The sequence below is a fragment of the Diabrotica virgifera genome, chromosome 6 (genome assembly GCF_917563875.1).
Source record: "Diabrotica virgifera virgifera chromosome 6, PGI_DIABVI_V3a".
Classification (NCBI taxonomy): domain Eukaryota; kingdom Metazoa; phylum Arthropoda; class Insecta; order Coleoptera; family Chrysomelidae; genus Diabrotica; species Diabrotica virgifera.
Genome location: NC_065448.1, coordinates 177,068,596 through 177,091,123, shown reverse-complemented (window position 1 = coordinate 177,091,123; position 22,528 = coordinate 177,068,596). Strand labels below are relative to the sequence as shown.

General features: G+C 33.3%; 1 protein-coding gene across 5 annotated transcripts in view; it reads left to right on the top strand.

The window, feature by feature from the left end:
* The window catches only part of LOC114328622 (probable cytochrome P450 49a1), a 355,075-nt gene that overhangs the window by 204,804 nt on the left and 127,743 nt on the right, over nt 1-22,528 (top strand). For all 5 annotated transcript variants that reach the window (XM_050654343.1, XM_050654342.1, XM_028277513.2 and 2 more), the window contains exons 2-3: nt 12,847-13,102; nt 19,533-19,779. In XM_050654343.1, coding sequence (XP_050510300.1) covers nt 12,865-13,102; nt 19,533-19,779 — 485 coding nt within the window. In that variant the 5' untranslated portion in view covers nt 12,847-12,864. The remainder of the gene's footprint in view (nt 1-12,846; nt 13,103-19,532; nt 19,780-22,528) is intronic.

The window sequence follows — 22,528 nt, the reverse complement described above, 5'->3', positions numbered from 1 at the left end:
GCCGCCCACTCGGCATATTTCCTTGCCTATCTAAAAACCTATTTAAGATAAGTCTAATTTGAAAAGGTCGTTATATTATAATAGTCTCAAGATAATGGCATGTTTACACGTATCCAGTGACTGGCGCCAGTCTCATTGGCATGGAAAATAAACCAACTTTCTATTCGAAACAGCGCTGGCAGACAGCGCTGGACTGGCGCAAAAAAAGTGTTTACATGATGCCACTACCATGCTAGCGCTGTCGTTTCAGTGCGACTGGCGCGGCGCCAATTACTGGATACGTGTAAAAGTGCCATTAGGCTATAAGGAGAATATTATTGTTTTTTAGAAAAAGTTATGAGTTTAATATATTATTATGTAAGGTGCCAAAATTTAACATAATTTTGAACTATATTTTCTCAAAAATGGCTCCAAGGAATTTGTTTATTTTTTTATATATTTCATTAGTCAGATTTCTTAACTCCCCGTAGGAGGGAAGTTTTGAATTTTTTATAAAAAAATATTTTTTTCTTCAAACGTCAAATAATGATGACATTACTTATCTAACTTGATCCTGTCAAAGTTTGATGTCTCCGCCGGCAGCAGTTTTTTTTCCCATTTCTTTACGGCGGAGGGAAAAATGTTGTCATGGCAACAATATGAAACATGTCACAAAGCAACAATACAAATGTCATTAACAACAATTAAACATCATTTTTATTTATAGTAATATTAAAAGTACAATTAGTTAATGAGGCATTTTCAAAATTTAAACCGTGCAAAAATGTTACCGACTCTTGATACGCATTGGTAATTGTTGATGATACTGATGGTCGAGCACAACTTTCAGCAATCATTCCCGATGTTGGCGAATCATGAGGGTTTAAAATTTTTTTAGCATTATCGTTCTTATTTCTTATTGAATCCTCTATATATCCTTCGGCAAGCGTGCTTGATTTCCAGCCCCCATGTCGTTTGAGGCATTCTAGATTTTGCTACGTTTGAAGAAAAAATAGTATACTTTATTCGGCAAAGAAGCGACTTTTCTTGACTTGCCCTCTATTACGCGCCTCACTTCGTTCGGCGCGTAATACCGGGCGCGTCAAGAAAAGTCATGCTTCTCCGCCTCATAAAGTAATATACTATTTTCTTCAAACGTCAAATAATGATGACATTACTTATCTAACTTAATCCTGTCAAAGTTTGATGTCTCCGCCGGCAGCAGTTTTTTTTTCCCATTTCTTTACGGCGGAGGGAAAAATGTTGTCATGGCCACGGTTCTTAGACATTACTACGGTTGCCTAAATCGACTAACCAATGAACATAAAGAGTGAGGTTACGTCACGAGAGTTTACTGTCATTTGAATCGTAATATGATTTTTTTCGAATCCTGAGAAAACCAAGTATTTTAGAAAAATTTAAACGCAGGATGAAAGATTACATTATTACCGAGGGCGGAAAGCCCCTTAGAATAAACAAGCAGATTCTATTGAATGAAATATTTGAAATGAAACATCACACTTCTCTTTTATTTTCAGCCCTGTAACTTATTAAAATAAACATTACAGAAGTTTTCAGGGACTTTTAGCCCTCGGTAATAATGTAGTCTTTCATTCTGAGTTTAAATTTTTCAAAAATATTTATTAGTTTTCTCAGGATTCGAAAAAAATGAATACAATTAAAACACATTGAGAATTTTGACATGCGTCAAAATTTTGCATTAACTCAATGTAAAATTCTGAACTGTTGAATTCCAGCTTCCCTAATAATTATTGTACATCAAAAGACATTAAGAAACTATTTGTACAGGATTGAAATCTGTATTGGAAATAACTGTTAAAATTGGTCTACCTAATTAAACATATTCCAAAATTTTGTAAAAATGTAATACATTTTAGTTTTCAGCCCAAACTTAGGCCACACACAATGCAATAATGTTCACATTTTTGAACTGTCAATGTTTTTATTTTATCATCTATTGTTTAAAAACAATACAGTTGATAAGATACCCTCAGTTGCGGAGAAAGGATTAATAATAAAGATTTTTTTATTCAGTCAATGGTGTGAGCACTGTCAGTTAAATAGTAACGTGTGGCCTTACTTTTACACGCAAATGTCAGTTTACCTATTGTGGCAAATGTATCATATTTTTCAAAATTTTGGAATGCATTTAAATCGTAGAACAATTTTAACTTTTGGTTTTAATACAGATTTTAATCCTCTACAAGTATTCTCTCATGACTTTTAATGTAAAATAATTCAACAATTCAGAATTCAACAGGGAAGCAGGAATTTAACAATTCAGAATTTTACATTGAGTTTCCTATGGCCCTTTTTACGATTCACCACGCGGTATAAGATAAAATGTGTACTATTTTTCTAATTATTTCATAATAACACAAATAATACACATATATACACAATAACACACATTCAATGATCGAAAATCATTTAAAAATATGGGAATGTAAACTCTTGTGACGTAAAGTCAAAAATATAAGTCTCCCCACCACCGTCGGACAAGACAACCCGTAATAAAGTCTAATAACCGTGGTCATGGCAACAATATGAAACATGTCACAAAGCAACAATACAAATGTCATTAACAACAATTAAACATCATTTTTATTTATAGTAACATTAAAAGTACAATTAGTTAATGAGGCATTTTCAAAATTGAAACCGTGCAAAAATGTTCCCGACTCTTGATACGCATTGGTAATTGTTGATGATACTGATGGGAGACGCAAATCCCACCGACGACTTAATTATTTTAATTTCTAACATCTAGACGACTTTGATAGTTGTCACAGTTAATTTCGAGTAAAAATAGCGTATGAATTGTACTATTTATGGTTGAAAATTGCTACGTTTGAAGAAAAAATAGTATACTTTATTCGGCAAAGAAGCGACATTTCTTGACTTGCCCTCTATTACGCGCCTCACTTCGTTCGGCGCGTAATATCGGGCGCGTCAAGAAAAGTCATGCTTCTCCGCCTCATAAAGTAATATACTATTATAAGTAAATAAATCGCGATCATAGCTCTTTGTGTCCTCATTATTTTATCCATGTTTGCTTTGGTCAAGGTCCATGTTTGGCATACGTATCTAAGAATTGGGAGTATGCACTGGTCAGACACGCTTGTTTTTAAGTATTCTTGTATTTTTTTATTCTTTAAGGCCCATTTTAATTTCCTAAATCCTGCCCAGGCTAATCTGACCCTTCTTTTTACCTCCGCTGTTTGGTATTCCGTATTTATTTTTATTATCTGTTCCAAATATATTTAATCATTAAACGATTCTATTGTGGATTCGTTTAGTATTACATTTCTATTATCTTGTGTATCATTGTTTTTGCTTTGATAATTTTTAAACCTATTTGTTCGGATTCCTTTGCTAGTTCGCTTAATATAGTTTGTAGTTCTTCAAATTCAAAACTTGCTATTATTACTACACCGTCTACATATCTTAGGTGATTTATGCCTGGTTGCACCAACAGACCTTAAGCTCCAACTTAGCCCAGCTCAGCTTATAGATAGGGCCACTTTAAGTCTCACTTACGTTTCACCATAATTTTTGATTATTATCTTATTATCAATTACATCTATTATTATGTTATATTATTTTTGTTTTGTTATATTATATTAAATATATTATATTAATTATTATCTTATTAAGCTTAAGATCGGTTGGTGCAACCAGGCATTAGTTTTTTTTCATTTGTGTTTATTCCTGTTTGTCCATCGGACTTTCACACTTTACGACAATATTCATCGTAGCTCCTTCCATGCATCCTTGCATATTGTTCACAGCCAGTCTTTCCCTTTCTCTCCTAAAGATTTGATCATTTCTGGTGGAATTTCATCCTCCCCTGGAGCCTGGAGCTTTACCTATCTTTAATTTTCGTATCGCTTCTACCAGTTCTTCTCTTGAGATCTCTCTTAATTGTGATTTGTTTCTCTCAGTTTTTCTTGCGGTGTACTTCCAAATTTTTCTTTATACAAGTTATCACAATACAAAACATTAAATTACATAAATGTTGTTTTTGTTCGCCCTGATCATTTTTGGTAATCCCAGCTTATTAAATAAATGCTTGCTTTAAGGATTGTTGTAATACCATATTTGTTGTCCCAGTCCAGTAGCAATATATGTTGTATAAAAAATATATAGAGTCCTTTTCATAGGCATTTGTTAGTGCGTCACAAATGATAGAAAAAAAGGGGAGTCCGTGATAATACACATTTATAACTATAACATTTATTCTAACATGACATTTTAGTTAAATCTGATAGTTGTCACATTTTGTTTGCAATTTGGCATAAAAACAAATCAATTGTGTTTATTGCATTTATAAAATGGTATTTTCTTTGATTTGTATAGTCTTATAAATTGTACAGATTATACTCATAATACATAAATATATTTTTTTTCGATTATAGCGCCATCTATCGACAACTAGAGTAAATGTTATAAATGTCTGTTATCACAGACGTGCCTTTTTTCTGTAACATACAATTTAATGCGTTAGAAAGAAATCAAAAAACTGTGACGCACTGAAAGATGCCCATGAGAAAAAAACTACCTATTTTGTTAATAAATACCTACAATTTAACTAGTGAATAATAATTATTATTGTTATTGGGCTCAATTTTCATCTTTAAATATTTAAAAGATCCGTCTAAAAAACTGATTTTATTTTATTTAATATGCCGATTATATTAATATCTATACATATTTAATAATCATTAATAAAACAGGAATATATATCTACGTTTATGTCCATGGACACTAAACTGTGCAATAAAAGAGTCTTTAAATTATTATTAACAACAAATTTTAGATATTCTCGATGAAACATTTATGATTTAATTTTTATAATAGGGTACATTGATAATAATGCATTTTATAATAGGGTCTATTCCTCGGCAGTTTTCCAAAGTCCTCACAAAGTCTATTAAAAGTGTTGTCCTCACAATAAAATAATACCAACCAGATGCTTACCTATGTATTGTATCTATGTAAGTAAAAATTCCTCATCTATATTGTTTACCATTATGTACGTGCCACTGGATTGACTCGTACTACACGACTAACTGTCGTTAAGTATGGAAGCATTAATTTATGCCCGTGGTCCACTGATAGCACGTCACGACTCGACCGTCGTCCATTGCAGTGACATTAGTCCACGTTTATAGTGGTGGTCGTCTTGTGTGAAAGGCTCCGTATATTGCTGTATTGGACTAATGGAATGTACGACAAACTGTCGTTACGACCGTTTGTCGTGACGACCGAAGTCGTAAAGTATGAAATAGGCCTTCCAGTGATAATGTAAATAGTTTAGGAGAAATAACATCTCCCTGTCGCACTCCTCTGTTTGTTCTGTGGTTTCTTCCAATTGCACATACTGTCATTGTTGCTTTCTTATACCTATATATATATATATATATATATATATATATATATATATATATATATAAGATTATGGTATTCTTGACTGTATATTCAAATATCAAGCAGTGATTCTTGAGGATGCAGTCTATTTTGGCACACAAGACAAAGAAAACTCTTTGACTTACTGTCAAGCTTTCGAATTTATTTTAATTCTTTTTCAAGACATCTGTTGACAAAAATATACAAATATAAAAATTATGTAGGTACTTACAATTTTCTTAATTACTTACTAGTCATGAGATTACATTGAAAAAATTTGAAACTTTACCAAAAGGACAATTATGCACATAGGTATGAAAAATTATTTTTAAAAACTTCAGTTATGTTGTCATGTTTGAAATATGTCATGAAATATGTAAAGTGTATACACTTTATATAGGAGGAAAGTAAAAAAAAAAAATATGTTGTTACTAGTTTTACTTTCCTCCTATATAAAGTGTATACACTTTACATATTTCATGACATATTTCAAACATGACAACATAACTGAAGTTTTTAAAAATAATTTTTCATACCTATGTGCATAATTGTCCTTTTGGTAAAGTTTCAAATTTTTTCAATGTAATCTCATGACTAGTAAGTAATTAAGAAAATTGTAAGTACCTACATAATTTTTATATTTGTATATTTTTGTCAACAGATGTCTTGAAAAAGAATTAAAATAAATTCGAAAGCTTGACAGTAAGTCAAAGAGTTTTCTTTGTCTTGTGGGCCAAAATAGACTGCATCCTCAAGAATCACTGCTTGATATATATATATATATATATATTGAAGTGATCTTGATTATTGATATGAGATAATATTCTTATATGTCACTTAATTTAATCAATGTATTAATACTAATCCAATTAATTAACCAGATCACATATCAATATGTTTTCAATCTCAGGGCGAATTATAAATTAATTACTTACTTTCGTGGATTCTAAATATTTCTTAATGGTTCCTAATCGGGATAGAAAAGAAAAGAGTAAAAAAAATACACATATGGGTTACAATTATAATCAAAATATTTTTTATTTTATTTAAAAGGCAATCAATGCTTAATATTTGCTATTTCTTATTATTCTTAAAACATAACATTTACAAGTGGGAATCTTATTTCCTTTTGGTTTTCAATTGAAAGTTTTTATTAACATTTAACTATTAGGAGTTATTAGGAACAACTCTATTTAAGTTTGATGAAGCTTTTCTGATATTATTGATTATGTTATTCAATTTTTTATGTGGAATTTAATGCGAAAAACCCATACATTCATGTCCAAACAAATGAGACTGACCTTTTCCTGGTGAACTGAAAATGTCCTCACACAAGACCCGTTTCCTGCTATCCTTGGCTGCGATCAAACCTCGTCCTGGCTTCCAGTAGTGTTCTCCTTTGAAAAACTAGCTCGAATAGCTCTCGTTCCTGCTTTTGTCGTGATGCTGTGTTCTACCTTTTTCGAAACTGCTATCAGCTACCGGGACACTCTTGGCTCAAGGAGGTTCTTTTACTCTCGACCTGGCCTACTTCTCGTTCCACGATAGATACTCCACACTCACGGAACTATACCGGCTTTCTCACTCTCCGTACACTACCGTCTACTACTCGACTTCACTTATCGACAGCTCAAAACATTCTGCTCTCACTTTGTCATCCATTCCCCTACTTTCTAAATATCCCTTCCAGATTCACAAATCAATCTTCCACCACCAACTCTCATTCGTAATATTCCTCAAAACCAATTTTTAATCTTTCTAAATATGCTTAATGGATTTCAAAAGAAAATATTTAATTCCCATTCTAAAATACTTTCTAACTATTTACAAATTTTAATGACCTATTCTCTCTTTCAAATGAGTCTTATTTAGCATAGGCTAATGATCGAAACCTTCCGCGAAAAACGATAATGAACTATCATCTATTTCACTGAGTTTTATTTAGCATAGGCTAATGATCGACCTTCCGAGAAGAACGATAATGGTACGCGTCATTCACTTTGTTTATCTAAGCACATTGTTCCGAGTTTCGTACGCTTATTCTAATCACTTCTTAAAATTAAATATAACAATTTGTTGTATACAGGTTGTTCTAAATTTATATGCCCGAGGTTGAGAAAATTAAAAATATTTTATATTAAAGTGAATTTTGTTTATAATTATCAAATTTTAATTTTTATATCAAATAGAAATATAACAATATATATATATATATATATATATATATATATATATATATATATATATATATATATATTGTATATTAGCATTCTGTATCTGAAATCTATTCTATAGTTGTTTATAGCCTTTTCCATTGCCCACATTTTCACGCTGTCAACAGCTTTTTCATAGTCGACGAACGCTAAATGCAGATCTACATGGTATTGTACATCTACATATATGTAATTGTTAAAAGATGGTCAGTGGTAATGATCTACATGTATGTAATTTTTAAAAGATGGTCAGTGGTGCTATATCCTTTTTGGAATCCTGCCTGCTCTATTGGTTGATATGAGTCCAATTTGTGTGTTGGCCTGTTGTTGATAATCCTCACGAATTGTTTATACGTTTGCGACGGCAGTGAGATGGGTCTGTAATTTTTATGTCCTCTCTGTCGGCTTTTTTAAATAGCATACTTAATAGCATACTTAATACTTTCGTTTCATTCGGCAGGTGTTTCTTCTTTATGTAGATAGGTACTGATTAAATAGATTACTTAATGTTTGCAAGATTTCTTTTTTCCTTCTTTCAACATTTCAGCAAGAATTCCATCTGGTCCTGGTGGTTTATTGTTCTTTAATTGTGATAATGCTACCTCTATTTCATAATTTTCTACTTTTGGTAGTGTTTCTGAGTTTACGTTCGTGATTGTTTTCTTAATATATTCTTGAGTGTTGACGTTTGCGCTTTTCTTTGAGTTGTATACGAAGGAATGAAGAAAAACTCACATGAAACGAGTTCCTCCGAAACCCTCGAGAGGTCGTCATTATGACTTAACGTCGCGGATTAGTATATTAACTTTTGTTTGCATTTAAATAAAAACTTCTTGACACTTAAAAGCTTTAAACAATGTTAAGAAATGGGATATATATTAAGAAATGTCACATACTGATTTACGATTATTTCTTATGGCTTTTACATAATTTCGCAAAACGAATAAGTTATTGGTAATTGGCCACTCATTTCTACAACACCCGAGGGGATCTAAATGTCCAAACTATATATAAAAAAATTATACTATCATATGTTTTGATATTTTAAGACCATACTAATTAACCATTTCTTGCTTTACAATAGTAAATAAGTTACAAATAATACATAATAAAATAAATGTAGGTTACCAAGAGCATTAATACCAAGTGTATCTAATTTGGAATGTTCACGAAGGTTGGACCTAGATTGTTTCTTAATGAAATGTTAAATTTTATCTTAAATCGTTATCATAATAGTGCAATCGAATATTGTATAATATAAATTAATTAAAAAATAGACTGCTTAAATGGTGCCCAGACTGCTTAAATGCCGAATTACCAAAAGAATGGAAATTATCTATCATGTGTGCTAGGATCAGTGTAAAAATTATAGAAGAATCGCGGTAAACAGCACAAAAAGTAGTATGTATAGGAACAAAATAGAAAATGACTATAGAGTTTACGAAGCAGAGGAGCAAGCTGGCTTTAGAGCTGGGCGGTCCACAGTAGACTACCTGTACTCTATTACTCAAGTTAGTGGGAAAAAAACAGCTGACGATAAAGAATTTCACCAGATGTAAGTAGACTTACAAAAAGCATATGACAGAATGCCGCTCAGCAAACTATGGCCAACCCTACAGCAAACCAACATTAAGCATGGCCTTGTCAAAGCAGTCCAAAGTCTGTATAATGAAACGACTGCAAAAATTAAAATGGATCAAGGATGTCTGAGGGATTTAAGGTCACAAAACGATTGAAGCAGGGTTGCTGAATTTCGCCTACCCTTTTCATAATTTATCCAGAACAAGCACTCAAGCTGTGGAAAAGAAAGTGTAATGGCATGGGAATTCGTCTCAATGACGAGACAACACTATACACTTTATGTTTCGCTGATGAACAAATTCTGATTGCTCAGGATCATGATGACTTGAGTTGCATGGCGCGGAAGCTAATAGAAGAATATAAAAAACGGAGCCTCGAAGTCAACATTAAGAAAACTGAAACCATTTTATTGGAGGGACAAAACAGTCCATTACATTAGATGATGGGGTGGAAATTAAACACTGTGATGGATACAAGTATATGAGCATGAAGGTAACTCAAGGTGGAACAGGCGATGCTGCCACAAAAGACAGAAACATACAGGGTAGAAAAGCCATATCCAGGTACGTAGCCAGGAAATGTGCTTGAGGGGGGTCCAAACACAACTCAAAGTTTTGGGTCGATTGGGCGGCAAGGTATTGAAAAAATATTCGGAATAAATTTTAGATCCATATGCAAAATTTGAAAAAAACTATTTTAACCCTAGAATACTAATACTCTTAAAATATACGACGCCGCATTATTTTCTGCGAAATTTCTGAGCAACGGAAAATCCCAAGAACAAGGTTTCCAGAGCTCTTTAGTAGGTACTAGAGTACCGTTGGTGTATAAACGTCAGTTAAATTTTGTGTAGAAGTGTGTGAATTAGGTATCCTCTCGTAAATATTACGACGATTTAGTATTGCCCAAAATAAACAGTACTGAAACTGAAACACAGATGTATCTTTGTGCGCGCTGTCATATTCAAACTAACTAGTATATAGACCTGTCGAGTAATCTTTAAATAATTACTTATTAAGGTCTAATTGTTAAAAATGGTGTTAAATACAGAGGAGAAAGTGTTTCTCGTGGTGCATTATTTTCGCTCATACGGAATCGGCCGACGTAATAGTGCAAGTCTGCTATACGTGTGTGATCAATTCACACAACAGTTTAATAAACGTTGTCCAAATAATGCTGTAATTTTGAAGGTTGTTGAAAATTACAGCATTAGAACGTTTATTAAACCGTTGCGTTGTGTGAATTGATCACACACGTATTGCAGACTTGCACTATTACGTCGGCCGATTCCGTATGAGCGAAAATAAGGCTCCACGAAAAACACTTTCTCCTCTGTATTTAACACCATTTTTAACAATTAGGCCTTAATAAGTAATTATTTAAAGATTACTCGACAGGTCTATACTAGTTAATTTGAATATGACAGCGCGCACAAAAATACATCTGTGTTTCAGTTTCAGTACTGTTTATTTTGGGCAATACTGTATTAGTAATATACGCCGTCTATGTACAAACATAAAGATTACTATGCTTTGCGATTCATTCTCCAAATATATGATTGATGGGAGTCTCTATCTTGGCAAAAACTTCGATACCGGAGGATTACCTCTTACAAATGTTTATGTGAAGGAATTGACAAAATCGGTCCATGGTGGCAATCTTAACATTACCATGGATACTGTGTGTTTTTTAAGGGATAATAAACATAAGTACTATCAATCATATGTGATATATTTCCATAATTCGCGTAAAACAAATAGAAAGCCAGTTTTCCACTCTTAGTTTATGTTTGATTTGGGCAAAAGCCTTGCTGAGTCATAGATGCTGAGTCAAAGATTAAACATGTTAAATTTACGGCGCAATATTCGACAGGACATAAACGAAATCCTAAATATACAATCAGTTTTTCAACCGAATAATCCTATCGAAAGGAAACGGACAGGCTACTTATGCCCTAGCCGTCCAAGAAGAATGACAACAAACTTTTGTGTACAGTGTAAAAGAGCAATCTGCGGACAAATATTTCTTAATTTAAAATATTTTAACCATGTAAAACTTACATTTTTAAAATTTTTCAAATTACTTGTACAAGTGCAAGATAGAATGTACGGAATCTGAATCGGAATGTACAACGGAATCCTATATTTTGTTAGTAGTCACTAACATCATCGTACGCTAAAATGATATTAAAGCTACAATGGTGAAATTAGGTATTAAAACAACTTACTAGGGTAAGATGTAACATCTACATATATGACGACAATCTCACCCAGTAAGTTGACGACAATCTCTCCTAGTAAGTTGTTTTTAATACCTAATGTCACCATTGTATCTTTAGTATCATTTTAGCGTCCCTGGCGTTGTTAGTGACTACTAACGAAATATAGAATTCAATAGAAAAGAGTAGGAGTAGATACACCTGATCTTTTTTGGTAAATCTGATGTTTAATTTGGATATAAATTGATCCGTACACTGAACAAAAATAGAAATAATCCTAGTAAAAAATAATAATAATTTTGTTCACTTTTCCAAAAAAAAAATAATGACTCGGGGATAAACTTCCTGCCTTGGTACCAAAGCCGAAACAGTTTTGGGAGGGGTCCGGACCCCATGTAAACCTCCCTTGGCTACGTGCCTGGCCATATCCATGATGAACGGCATTCTGTGGGACCAAACAATATCTAAAGCGAACAACCAGCTCATATAAAATACCATACTTAAAAGTATACATATGGCATTGAAGTTTGTCCACTGAAACAAAGAACAGAGAAAATGTTACTAGTAACAGAAATAGACTTCTGGAGAAGAGCAGTAGGCAAATCAAGAAGAGATCGGATACCAAATGAGAGAATACGAGAAATGGTACAAGTCACACATGCAATAATTGATAACATAAAAACAGAAGAACTAATATGGTACGGCCATGTACAGAGAATGCCAGATAACAGGATCCCTAAACAGATTTTGGCGTGGACACCACAAGGGAGAAGGAAAGGCCGAGAAAAAGCTGGAGGGAGGGAATTTAAAAAAGGACTAGAGGAAAGAGAAATCCCTGCAGGTCTAAGGTTAAACAAAGAGGAATGGCGGTTAGAAGTCAGAGGGCGTCGCAGAATACTGTAAACTGATAGTAGTAGTAATTAAAAAATGACTTTCGGCAATAGAATAACCTTATTCAGTAATTATGCATAGTTTCTTTACTAAATTCTTTTAGATGTATAGTCCTTTCGCTCAGCTCGGGAATATTTTGACAGATTCATTGTCGGAAATATACAACACAAGAATTCCTTACTTACTTACTGAGTCCTAAGCCTTTCTACATTTAGGTGTAAGGTGATTTGGGTTGAGCTCTGCATATTTGTCTCCATGTTTTCCTGTCATGTGTTGCATTTCGTATTTCTTCTCATACCAAACGTCTCTTCACAACTTCCTTCCTGACCAGCTCTACCCTTCTAACTCTTGGTACTCCTCTTCTCTTTTTCGTTGTATTTGACACACACGCCTTACCATGGCTACCATCTGAGTCGTCTCAGATCTGAGTAGTTGTAGATTTTGTCTAATTGTTTCGTTTCTGATTTTGTCGATTTTCTTCTATTTTCTATTTTTCTCAGTAACTTAATAAAATAAATTTGTTTTTTTTTTCAGTCCAAAAACATCGTCACCATGTCTAGGGAAATATCGAGAAGACTCTCTCTGACAGCTTTACAATTTCAGAGAACTTATGCAACAGATCGGCCATATTCTACAGCTCTTGGAGTTGTGTCTGACGAAATGCAAGACAAAGACATCTACGAATACAAGATCGAAAAGGTGGATCCTATCCCCAAAGACTACAAAGAGATTCCTGGTCCCAAAGAGCTCCCATTTATTGGCAATTCTTGGAGGTTTGCACCTATTATTGGTAAGTCACTAAAGAAACACTAGCATATTAAATTAGAAAAATATAAAAATCATAGAGCTAGAGCAGAATTTAACAATATGAAAAAGCTCCTCATAAGCAAGGATTTGTCTCTTCCCCTAAAACTACGTCTAGTTAAATGCTACATTTTCCTACCTTACTATATGGTGTGTGTAGAGGCCTGGACGCCGACAGATGCTCACGAAAAAACTAAAAGCATTCGAAATGTGGGTGTATCGACGCCTCTTCATATATTATCGTGGAACAAACATGACAATAACATAGAGGTAATCCACAGAATCGGAAAAGAAATCATGAGCACAATTAAACAAAAAAACTCGAATACAGTGGAACCTCGATAAGTCGGATTAATCAGGACCGCGGCCGATCCGGGTTATCGAAAATCCGGGTTAGCCGGAGAATATGGTAAAAATTAATAAAACCCTGTATAGTTACAGGTAAACTCCATTATAATTATTGCGAAAACATGAAGTACATCTAAATTACGTACAGTTGTATACAGTATTGTTCATTTCTTGATAAAAAACTCAGTCAAACCGAAAAAATATTTATTTTGTTTGATGAAAATCGGTCCGGAAAGTGGTTCTGGCTTCTGGCTAACATCGGTCGAACTAGTCAGAAGTCCCGTAAGCAAGATAAGAATTGCCATGTTAATAGCCAACGTTCGCAACGGACAGGGCATTTGAAGAAGAAGAAAAATCATAGGTTAATAGTTAAACGCTTTATTTACTAAAATTAAAAATTCCTATAGTGGAGTCACTGAAGGTGGATATGAGCTATTACCTCCGATTTCGTTCAACCTCCATCGATTTGCATGAAAATTGGTGAGTGGTTAGAGAATATCTCAAGAAACAAAGGTGACATGGTGCCAACTTGCGCTTTTACCCTGGGGGTGGATGCCACCCCTTCTCGGGGTGAAAATTATTTTATTCAAAATAACCCCAATAACCCCAAAGTTATTAAATAAAAACTTTTTGAGTTATTAAAGATCAAAAATTTTAATTTTTCGTAAGAAAAATGCATGTTTTTAACCGATTTTTCATAGATAACTCAAAAATTATAAGTATTTACAAAAAAGTTATTATTACCAAAATTGAAGATAATAAAAAATTAAAGAAACTCCTTACTAAAAAAATATTGTAGTGTTAACTAAAAGTGAGTTATAGGTAATTGAATGCATATTTTTTTCGGTGAGTACCCAAATCTAAGTATTCAAGCTTAAACTACGGGAAAATAATGCATTTTATAACATAAATTTATCAAACATTTGTGAAAGTACTTAGAAATATATATCAAATGAGATACCGAACAAGTTAATAGCATTAAAATTGATGCTCCAAAAATGTTTCAAACTTTATCTTTTAAAAATTTTTCTAAAAAATGTTATCTTTTTTTTATTAACTCCGTTAATTTTTAAGATATCAGGTTCACCTAAAAACGGTTTGAAAGGTAATTCCAAAGGCTATTAAAATGCCTTGAATTTAATCTTTTAACCCCTTATGTTTTTTAAATCAAAGATTAAATGACCACGGTTACATGGTTCTCGCAGCCAAATTAAAGTTTAAACGTTTCTATCTCGGTTATTTTTCACCCTACAGAAATGGTAAAACAGGTTTAATATTTGACATAAAAAAACTAAAATTTGGGTATTTACCATTTTTTACGTATATTATTTATTTTTATAGTTATTATCAAAAGAAAATGAACATGACAATAATTTTAAAAATTCTGATTTTTTTAAATTATATCGTTTTTTTCAAAAATATGCATTCTAAACCGGTGAAAATTGTTAAAATCATTACTTATGCTAAAACAAAGAAATTTTCGTAAGGATTACTATAACTTTTTATATTTTGTGGAAATGGCGTATGTTTTATTTTTCACTTTTTCCTAAAAAATTCGAAAGGTTTCTCTTAGTTTCATCATAACTTGCTTAATTTTGATGCTAATAACTTCTTCTGGAGATCATTTTTTAGGTATTCTGAAGTATTTTGATAAGTGTTAAGCAGATATATTTTATAAAATGCATCGTTTTTCCGTTATTTAAGCTTGAATACTTAGATTTGAGTACTAATCGAAAAATATGTACATTCAATTATCCATAACTCACTTTGAATTAACATTAGTTTAGTACTTTGAGTAAATATTGTATTCAATTTTTTATTGTCTTCAATTTTGGTAAGAATAACTTTTTTGTAGAAGCTAATAGTTTTTGAGTCATACGTGAAAAACAGCTTTAAAACATGCATTTTTTAAGAAAAAATAAAATCTTTGATCTTTAATAACTCAAAAAGTATTGATTTATGTTAATAACTTAATATAACAAATTTTGTTTAGAATTTGCCCCTCTATCGATTTATGGTATTATTTTTAATAAAATAATTTACACCCCAGAAAAGGGGTGGCATCCACCCCGGGGTAAAAGCGCAAGTTGGCATCATGTCACCTTTGTTCCTTGAGGTATCCTCTTACTGCTCATCAATTTTCATGAAAATCGATGGAGGTTCAACGAAATCGGAGGTGAAAACCTTCAGTGACTGCACTATTAAAATGCAATTTGGTTCATTTTAATATTTGATTTGGATGAATATTCATTGGCAATATAAGAAACATGATATAATAAACGGTCGCCACTTGAGACGCTACATCAGCGTACAGAAAATGCGTTCCAAGATTGCAGCTTTAATTTTGAATATTTTGTAGATATGCGCAGCTTTTACTGCGATGCTTCCCTGTGATTGGTTCGTTCAAGCCCAAGTTGTCATTACCTTGTCATCTGCCATTTCGTGCGCTACGGTACTCGAGTGGCCGCATATAATATCTTGTGCGTATTCAGTTCATTTTTGAATTTCAATTGCTAAATATGAAGAAGGATCTGATAGCCATTGTGCAGTTCACTTCCGTATTATCGGACAAGAACTTAATGCATTGTTGGGTATATTACCTGTCAGCCACTACTGGTGACAGCTTACATTTCATCACAATCATCACTTGACTGACAAAACATCGCAAAAACATAATCCTTTTGTCATTCAAATTCCGCGACCTCCACCTCCACCGCGACTCACTTCTTGTTCTGTTCATAATCGCCTGTAGTCCAGAGTTTTTCTCGTGACACATCCCCCCCAGACCGAAACCAAATTCTTTGAGTAGTGTAGTAAGTAGTATGGACATCTATATTAATAACTGATATGTTTCCTGCAGCCGATTTTGATGATATACATAGTTATAAACAAATAAAAATCAAATAACGGTAAATTTTCGATTTTTCGTCTATTACTAAAAAGTGAAGCATTCTAAACAAATTTGAGAATAAGAAACTCATTGATCATATAAAAAATTTCAATACGGCGTTCACTGAATATGTCTATCCTTATTTGTTGCTTACAAAATTGCAAAATAAATCATAAATTTTGAGATTTTTTAAATGTTCATAACTTATGTAAAAATTAAGTTAGAACTTTCTTATTACACGGAAAGCTGATACTTCTTGTGCTTAAATTATATTCTAAATTTCAAAGCAATTGGTCAAACAGTTTAAAAATTATTTAATTTGTTTATTCCAAATTAATTTTATTTTGCAACACTATAAGTCAGAAAATTATGAGGTTACAGTAATACTTCGGACAGTAGTTTATCAAAGAAGAACATTTATACTATTAACTTAATTAAAAAAAAATGACAAAAAGTAATTTTAAACAGTGTAAAATTATTTTGCAAAAACATGTCGATTTTTTGCTTACTTATAAACAATTAGAATAACTTTTTAACCGTTACCCGTAGAAAAATTATTTTTTCTTCAAACGTCAAATAATGATGACATTACTTATCTAACTTGATCTTGTCAAAGTTTGATGTCTCCGCCGGCAGCAGTTTTTTTCCCCATTTCTTTACGGCGCCGGCGGAGGGAAAAATGTTGTCATGGCAACAATATGAAACATGTCACAAAGCAACAATACAAATGTCATTAACAACAATTAAACATCATTTTTATTTATAGTAATATTAAAAGTACAATTAGTTAATGAGGCATTTTCAAAATTAAAACCGTGCAAAAATGTTCCCGACTCTTGATACGCATTGGTAATTGTTGATGATACTGATGGTCGAGCACAACTTTCAGCAATCATTCCCGATGTTGGCGAATCATGAGGGTTTAAAATTTTTTGAGCACTATCGTTCTTATTTCTTATTGAATCCTCTATATATCCTTCGGCAACCGTGCTTGATTTCCAGACCCCATGTCGTTTGAGGCATTCTAGATTTCCGCCTCCATCAATTAAAAGTGTTGCTGAAGTTCGTCGTAAAGAGTGACCCGTGTATGCGCTTGCATCGTTTAAATTTAAAAAACTAGCTACTTTTTGGGCTACTGCGCTGATCGAATGTATTCCCATGACGCTTCGGTAACACTTTCCATTTTGGTACTTGATAAAAAAAAACTGTCAAACAACTGTAACCAGGGAGACGCAAATCCCACCGACGACTTAATTATTTTAATTTCTAACATCTAGAAGACTTTGATAGTTGTCACAGTTAATTTCGAGTAAAAATAGCGTATGAATTGTACTATTTATGGTTGAAAATTGCTAAGTTTGAAGAAAAAATAGTATACTTTATTCGGCAAAGAAGCGACTTTTCTTGACTTGCCCTCTATTACGTAATATACTATAAGTATAAGTAATATACTATTTTCTTCAAACGTCAAATAATGATGACATTACTTATCTAACTTGATCCTGTCAAAGTTTGATGTCTCCGCCGGCAGCAGTTTTTGTTTCCCATTTCTTTAAGGCGGAGGGGAAAATGTTGTCATGGCAACAATATGAAACATGTCACAAAGCAACAATACAAATGTCATTAACAACAATTAAACATCATTTTTATTTATAGTAATATTAAAAGTACAATTAGTTAATGAGGCATTTTCAAAATTGAAACGTGCAAAAATGTTCCCGACTCTTGATACGCATTGGTAATTGTTGATGATACTGAATTTTTTCTAATAACTAACTCGGATTTTATCATAGAGTATCGTGACCACATTGTAGAAGATTTCCATTTATTTTCATTTTCCATTATATTAAAATATGCCAGTAAAACGTCTTCGGTAACTTGCCGTACTCCTCTTGTATCGCACCACTCTTGGAAGTGCTTGTACGCTAACCGATACTTTATTCCGGACTTGGAGGGCCCCAAACGTGCTACTGCATCATTAGCCGCGGACTCAATTTCGTTTAGGTTTTCCATTTTCGCACTAAATTTGCGCTTGCGGTTGCAACAACAATAAGCTGTCTTTAATAATTGCAAACAACTGTCAAACAACTGTAACCAGGGAGACGCAAATCCCACCGACGACGACTTAATTATTTTAATTTCTAACATCTAGACGACTTTGATAGTTGTCACAGTTAATTTCGAGTAAAAATGGCGTATGAATTGTACTATTTATGGTTGAAAATTGCTACGTTTGAAGAAAAAATAGTATACTTTATTCGGCAAAGAAGCGACTTTTCTTGACTTGCCCTCTATTACGCGCCTCACTTCGTTCGGCGCGTAATATCGGGCGCGTCAAGAAAAGTCATGCTTCTCCGCCTCATAAAGTAATATACTATTTTCATATTTAGAAAGACTGATTTTTTATACACATTTAGAAAGAAAAATAATTGTATAATTGTAGGACAATTAAGGACGAAGTTAGACCCCTTTTTTAATTCACATGTTCTTGCAAACTAATTTTGCAATATTTAGAATTATTTTTTGTCATTTTTTTTAATAAATTAATAGTTAAATCTTCTTCTTTCATAAACTATCCAAAGTATTACTATAACTTCATCATTTTATGACCAATAGTGTTGCAAAAAAATTAATTTGGGATAAACAAATTAAATAACTTTTAAACTATTTGACCAATTGCTTTAAAATTTAGGGTATGATTTAAGCACCAGAAGTCTCAGAATTCCGTTTAATAAGAAGGTTCTAAGTTAATTTTAACATAAGTTACGAATATTTATAAAAACTAAAAATTTATGATTTATTTTGCAATTTTCTAAGCAACCAATAAGGATAGATATATTCAGAGAACGCCATATTGAAGTTTTTTATACGATTTATGAGCTTCTTACTCTTTTTGTTTAAAATGCTTAACTTTTTTGTAATAGATGAAAAAAGGGAAAATTTACCGTTTTTTGATCTTCATTTGGTTATAACTATGTATATCATCAAAATCGGCTGCATGAAACATATAGGTTATTATTATAGATGTCCATACTACTCAAAAAATTTGATTTCGGCCTGGAGGGGGTTGTGTCACCAACAGGATATTTTTTTCCTTATTTCTCTGAACTATTGAGTACGTGTGATACTATGCTCACAGACTTGATACAAGTATTGATCAAGTAATGTTTCCTTTCAGGTCACTATAAAATTCATGAACTAGACAAAGTGATGTGGTCGTTGCACAAACAATATGGCAAAATCGCCAAAGTTAGTGGTTTGATTGGCCATCCAGATTTGCTGTTTATTTTTGATGGCGACGAGATCAAAAATGTTTTCAAGAAGGAAGAAGCCATGCCTCATCGACCATCAATGCCCTCGTTGCACTATTATAAGCAGAAGTTGCAGAAAGATTTTTTCAATGGAAATGAGGGAATTATTGGAGTGTAAGTATTTTTAGTATATCAACCTATAAATAAAATACCCTGATCAAAACGAAAAAGGAGCCACTTATAAAGATGTTCGTAGTTTTGAACTAATTTTTTTATGATTATACATATTATTTTTAATAAATTACAGTTTTTATTAATAAACTGTAAATTGTTGTATGGAAAAAAATAAAAAGTGACTAATCTGAAAAATTATATTAATTTTTTTGATAATAACGTTGCTAAAAATATTTTAAAACAAATCTAATAGCGTATAGCCTCCTCTAACTCCCCAAACTTTTGCATAACGTTCAATTACATTTTGAATAGTTTCTTGATCTATAGTTTATTTCACGTTAAGAATAGAACGTTACGCTTACGGAGATCAGTATTGCCAAACCACTCGCGCACTGGTGGATACTCGACTGCCGATATACGATTCATTCGAAAGCGTGGCATCGGTGCGCTTTTATCGTCTGTAAGAAATACATGGGGATATCTCCGCAATGTTCTATTCTTAACGTGAAATGCACATTAGTTATTCCCATTCTTCTGCGAGAACTTCCTCGATATGTTGTAGGTTTCTTAGTGACTGACTAACGCCCCAAACACACTATAAGAATTTTGAACGTACAATGGTTGAAATTTACATAGTGGCTCGAGCAATCATATGAAGAGTACAGGGGAAAAACAAGGAATGTCACCTTTTCATGAATTTTTGGCTTTTCTCGCCATTTGGTAGCAAAAACTGGGTACTATCGACTAGGCTGTCGATTGAGAACAGTAACCAGAAAGATCAGTCTATATAAATTTTTTAAGAATTTGTATCCAGGCGAAGGACCAGGATTGTTCGCAGGCCACTGGACAAAAATAAGGGATGTTAGCAGTTTTTTGGTGCATTATTAAATTAATACGTTAATATAGATTAATATTATATTAAGATTATAGACTAATAATTCCTAGAATTTTGCTAAGAATCTCCTAAGTAGATTTTAGATATCATAAGAATTAAACCTTTATTGGTTTTTATCTCAATATGTACAAAATGTGACATTCCTTGTTTTTTTCCCTGTACTCTTCATATGGAATCTTTCTCACTTCACCGAACGTTTCAAGCGGTGAAGGGAGAAAGATTCCATATGATTGCTCGAGCCACTATGTAGATTTTAACCATCGCACGGTCAAAATTCTCATTTTGTGAACCAAGCAAGTACGAACATGCCGAAGATACATGGATGTGCGCGGTGTAGGTCGCGATCGCGGTCGCTACATCAATGTCAAAACAAATATTCATTTTCTTATGAGAACCCACATACCAAGGATGTGTCATCCGTTCACCCTCGCGACCTATCATCGCGGTTTACAGCGATGTCGATGCCAAAACAAAATAGTTTGTTTTACATCACAATCGAGCTGCTGATCGCGTGGCAAATTAAAGTTTATTGGTGGTTTTTAAACCACGTGACATTCACCGGAGATACGGCTGGTGTATTTATTTATTTCTTGTTGTAATCAGGTTGCGACAAGTTTTGGTTATATGGAAACCGCAAACAACACTGAAAGGAAGGTATTTTCGGTATGTTCTGCCATTCATCGATGTAAACCTCGACCGCGATCGCGACCTACACCGCGCTCATCCATGTACCTTCGGCATGTTCCTACCCTAAAGCGCTTCTCAAGTGTATCCCAAATGTGTTCAATGGGAATCAAATCTGGTCTCCTCGCTGGCCACTCCATAACCTGAATATTGTGGGTAGTCACATAATTTTGCACTATCCTGACCTCGTTCGACCTCTGATTATCTTGCTGAAGGATAAATTCTGGACCCATATTTTCAAAAAATTGGACAACATGTGGTTCAAGAACTTCGTTAATGTACCACTATGCCGTCATCCCTCTCTCCGAATAATTACTAGGTCAGAGCGGCCAATTAAAGTTATCTAAGCCCAAACCACGTTTCTGTTTCTGTCAAAAGCCTGAGTTCCTTAAATTGTGGAACCCAAAAAGCACTCACTTTATCTTCTTCAGACAATCATTAACATGATTTAAAAGAAATCTGGACCCGTCAGTAAACATCATGTTACTCCATTGCATCGTAGTCCAATTCATGTTTCTTCTGCAACCAAGCGTCTGGCCCTACGATGTGCAGGGGTCAAAGGAAGTACTCTAGCTGGCCTTCTTGCATTCAAACCATATTCGTGAAGCCGATATAGTTTAAGTATTTACTCTTGTAACCGTAGCTACCAACTCATTTTGTAGCGTTCGATCAATACTTCGACGATCTCTGATGGCCCATATTAAAGTCCATCCTCTCTAGTTTAGGCGATTTATCACTTTATCGCCTAAACTGTTTACCGCAGTACTAGAATATGCTTGTAAAAACTTAACTGGGAAGAGAGAGCCCTGAACATTGACGGTAGAAGATTAACAAATTTGAAATTCGCAGACGACATAGTTTTGTTCTCTGACAACCTCAAATTAGTGTGTAGTGTGTGCTAGTATAGGTCTTAAAATAAACATCTCCAAAACAAAATTCATGACAAACCTAGTACCTAGCGGAAATATCAATATTGGAGACAACAAAGTAGAGCTAGTGGAAAAATGCATATACCTTGGACACGAAATAAAGATCACAGGAGACAACCAAACATGCGAACTACGAAGAAGAATAAACCAAGCATGGGCAGCCTATGGAAAACTCCAAGACATCTTTAAAAGCGATATACCAATTTCTTTAAAACGTAAAACATTTGACCAATTTGAATTT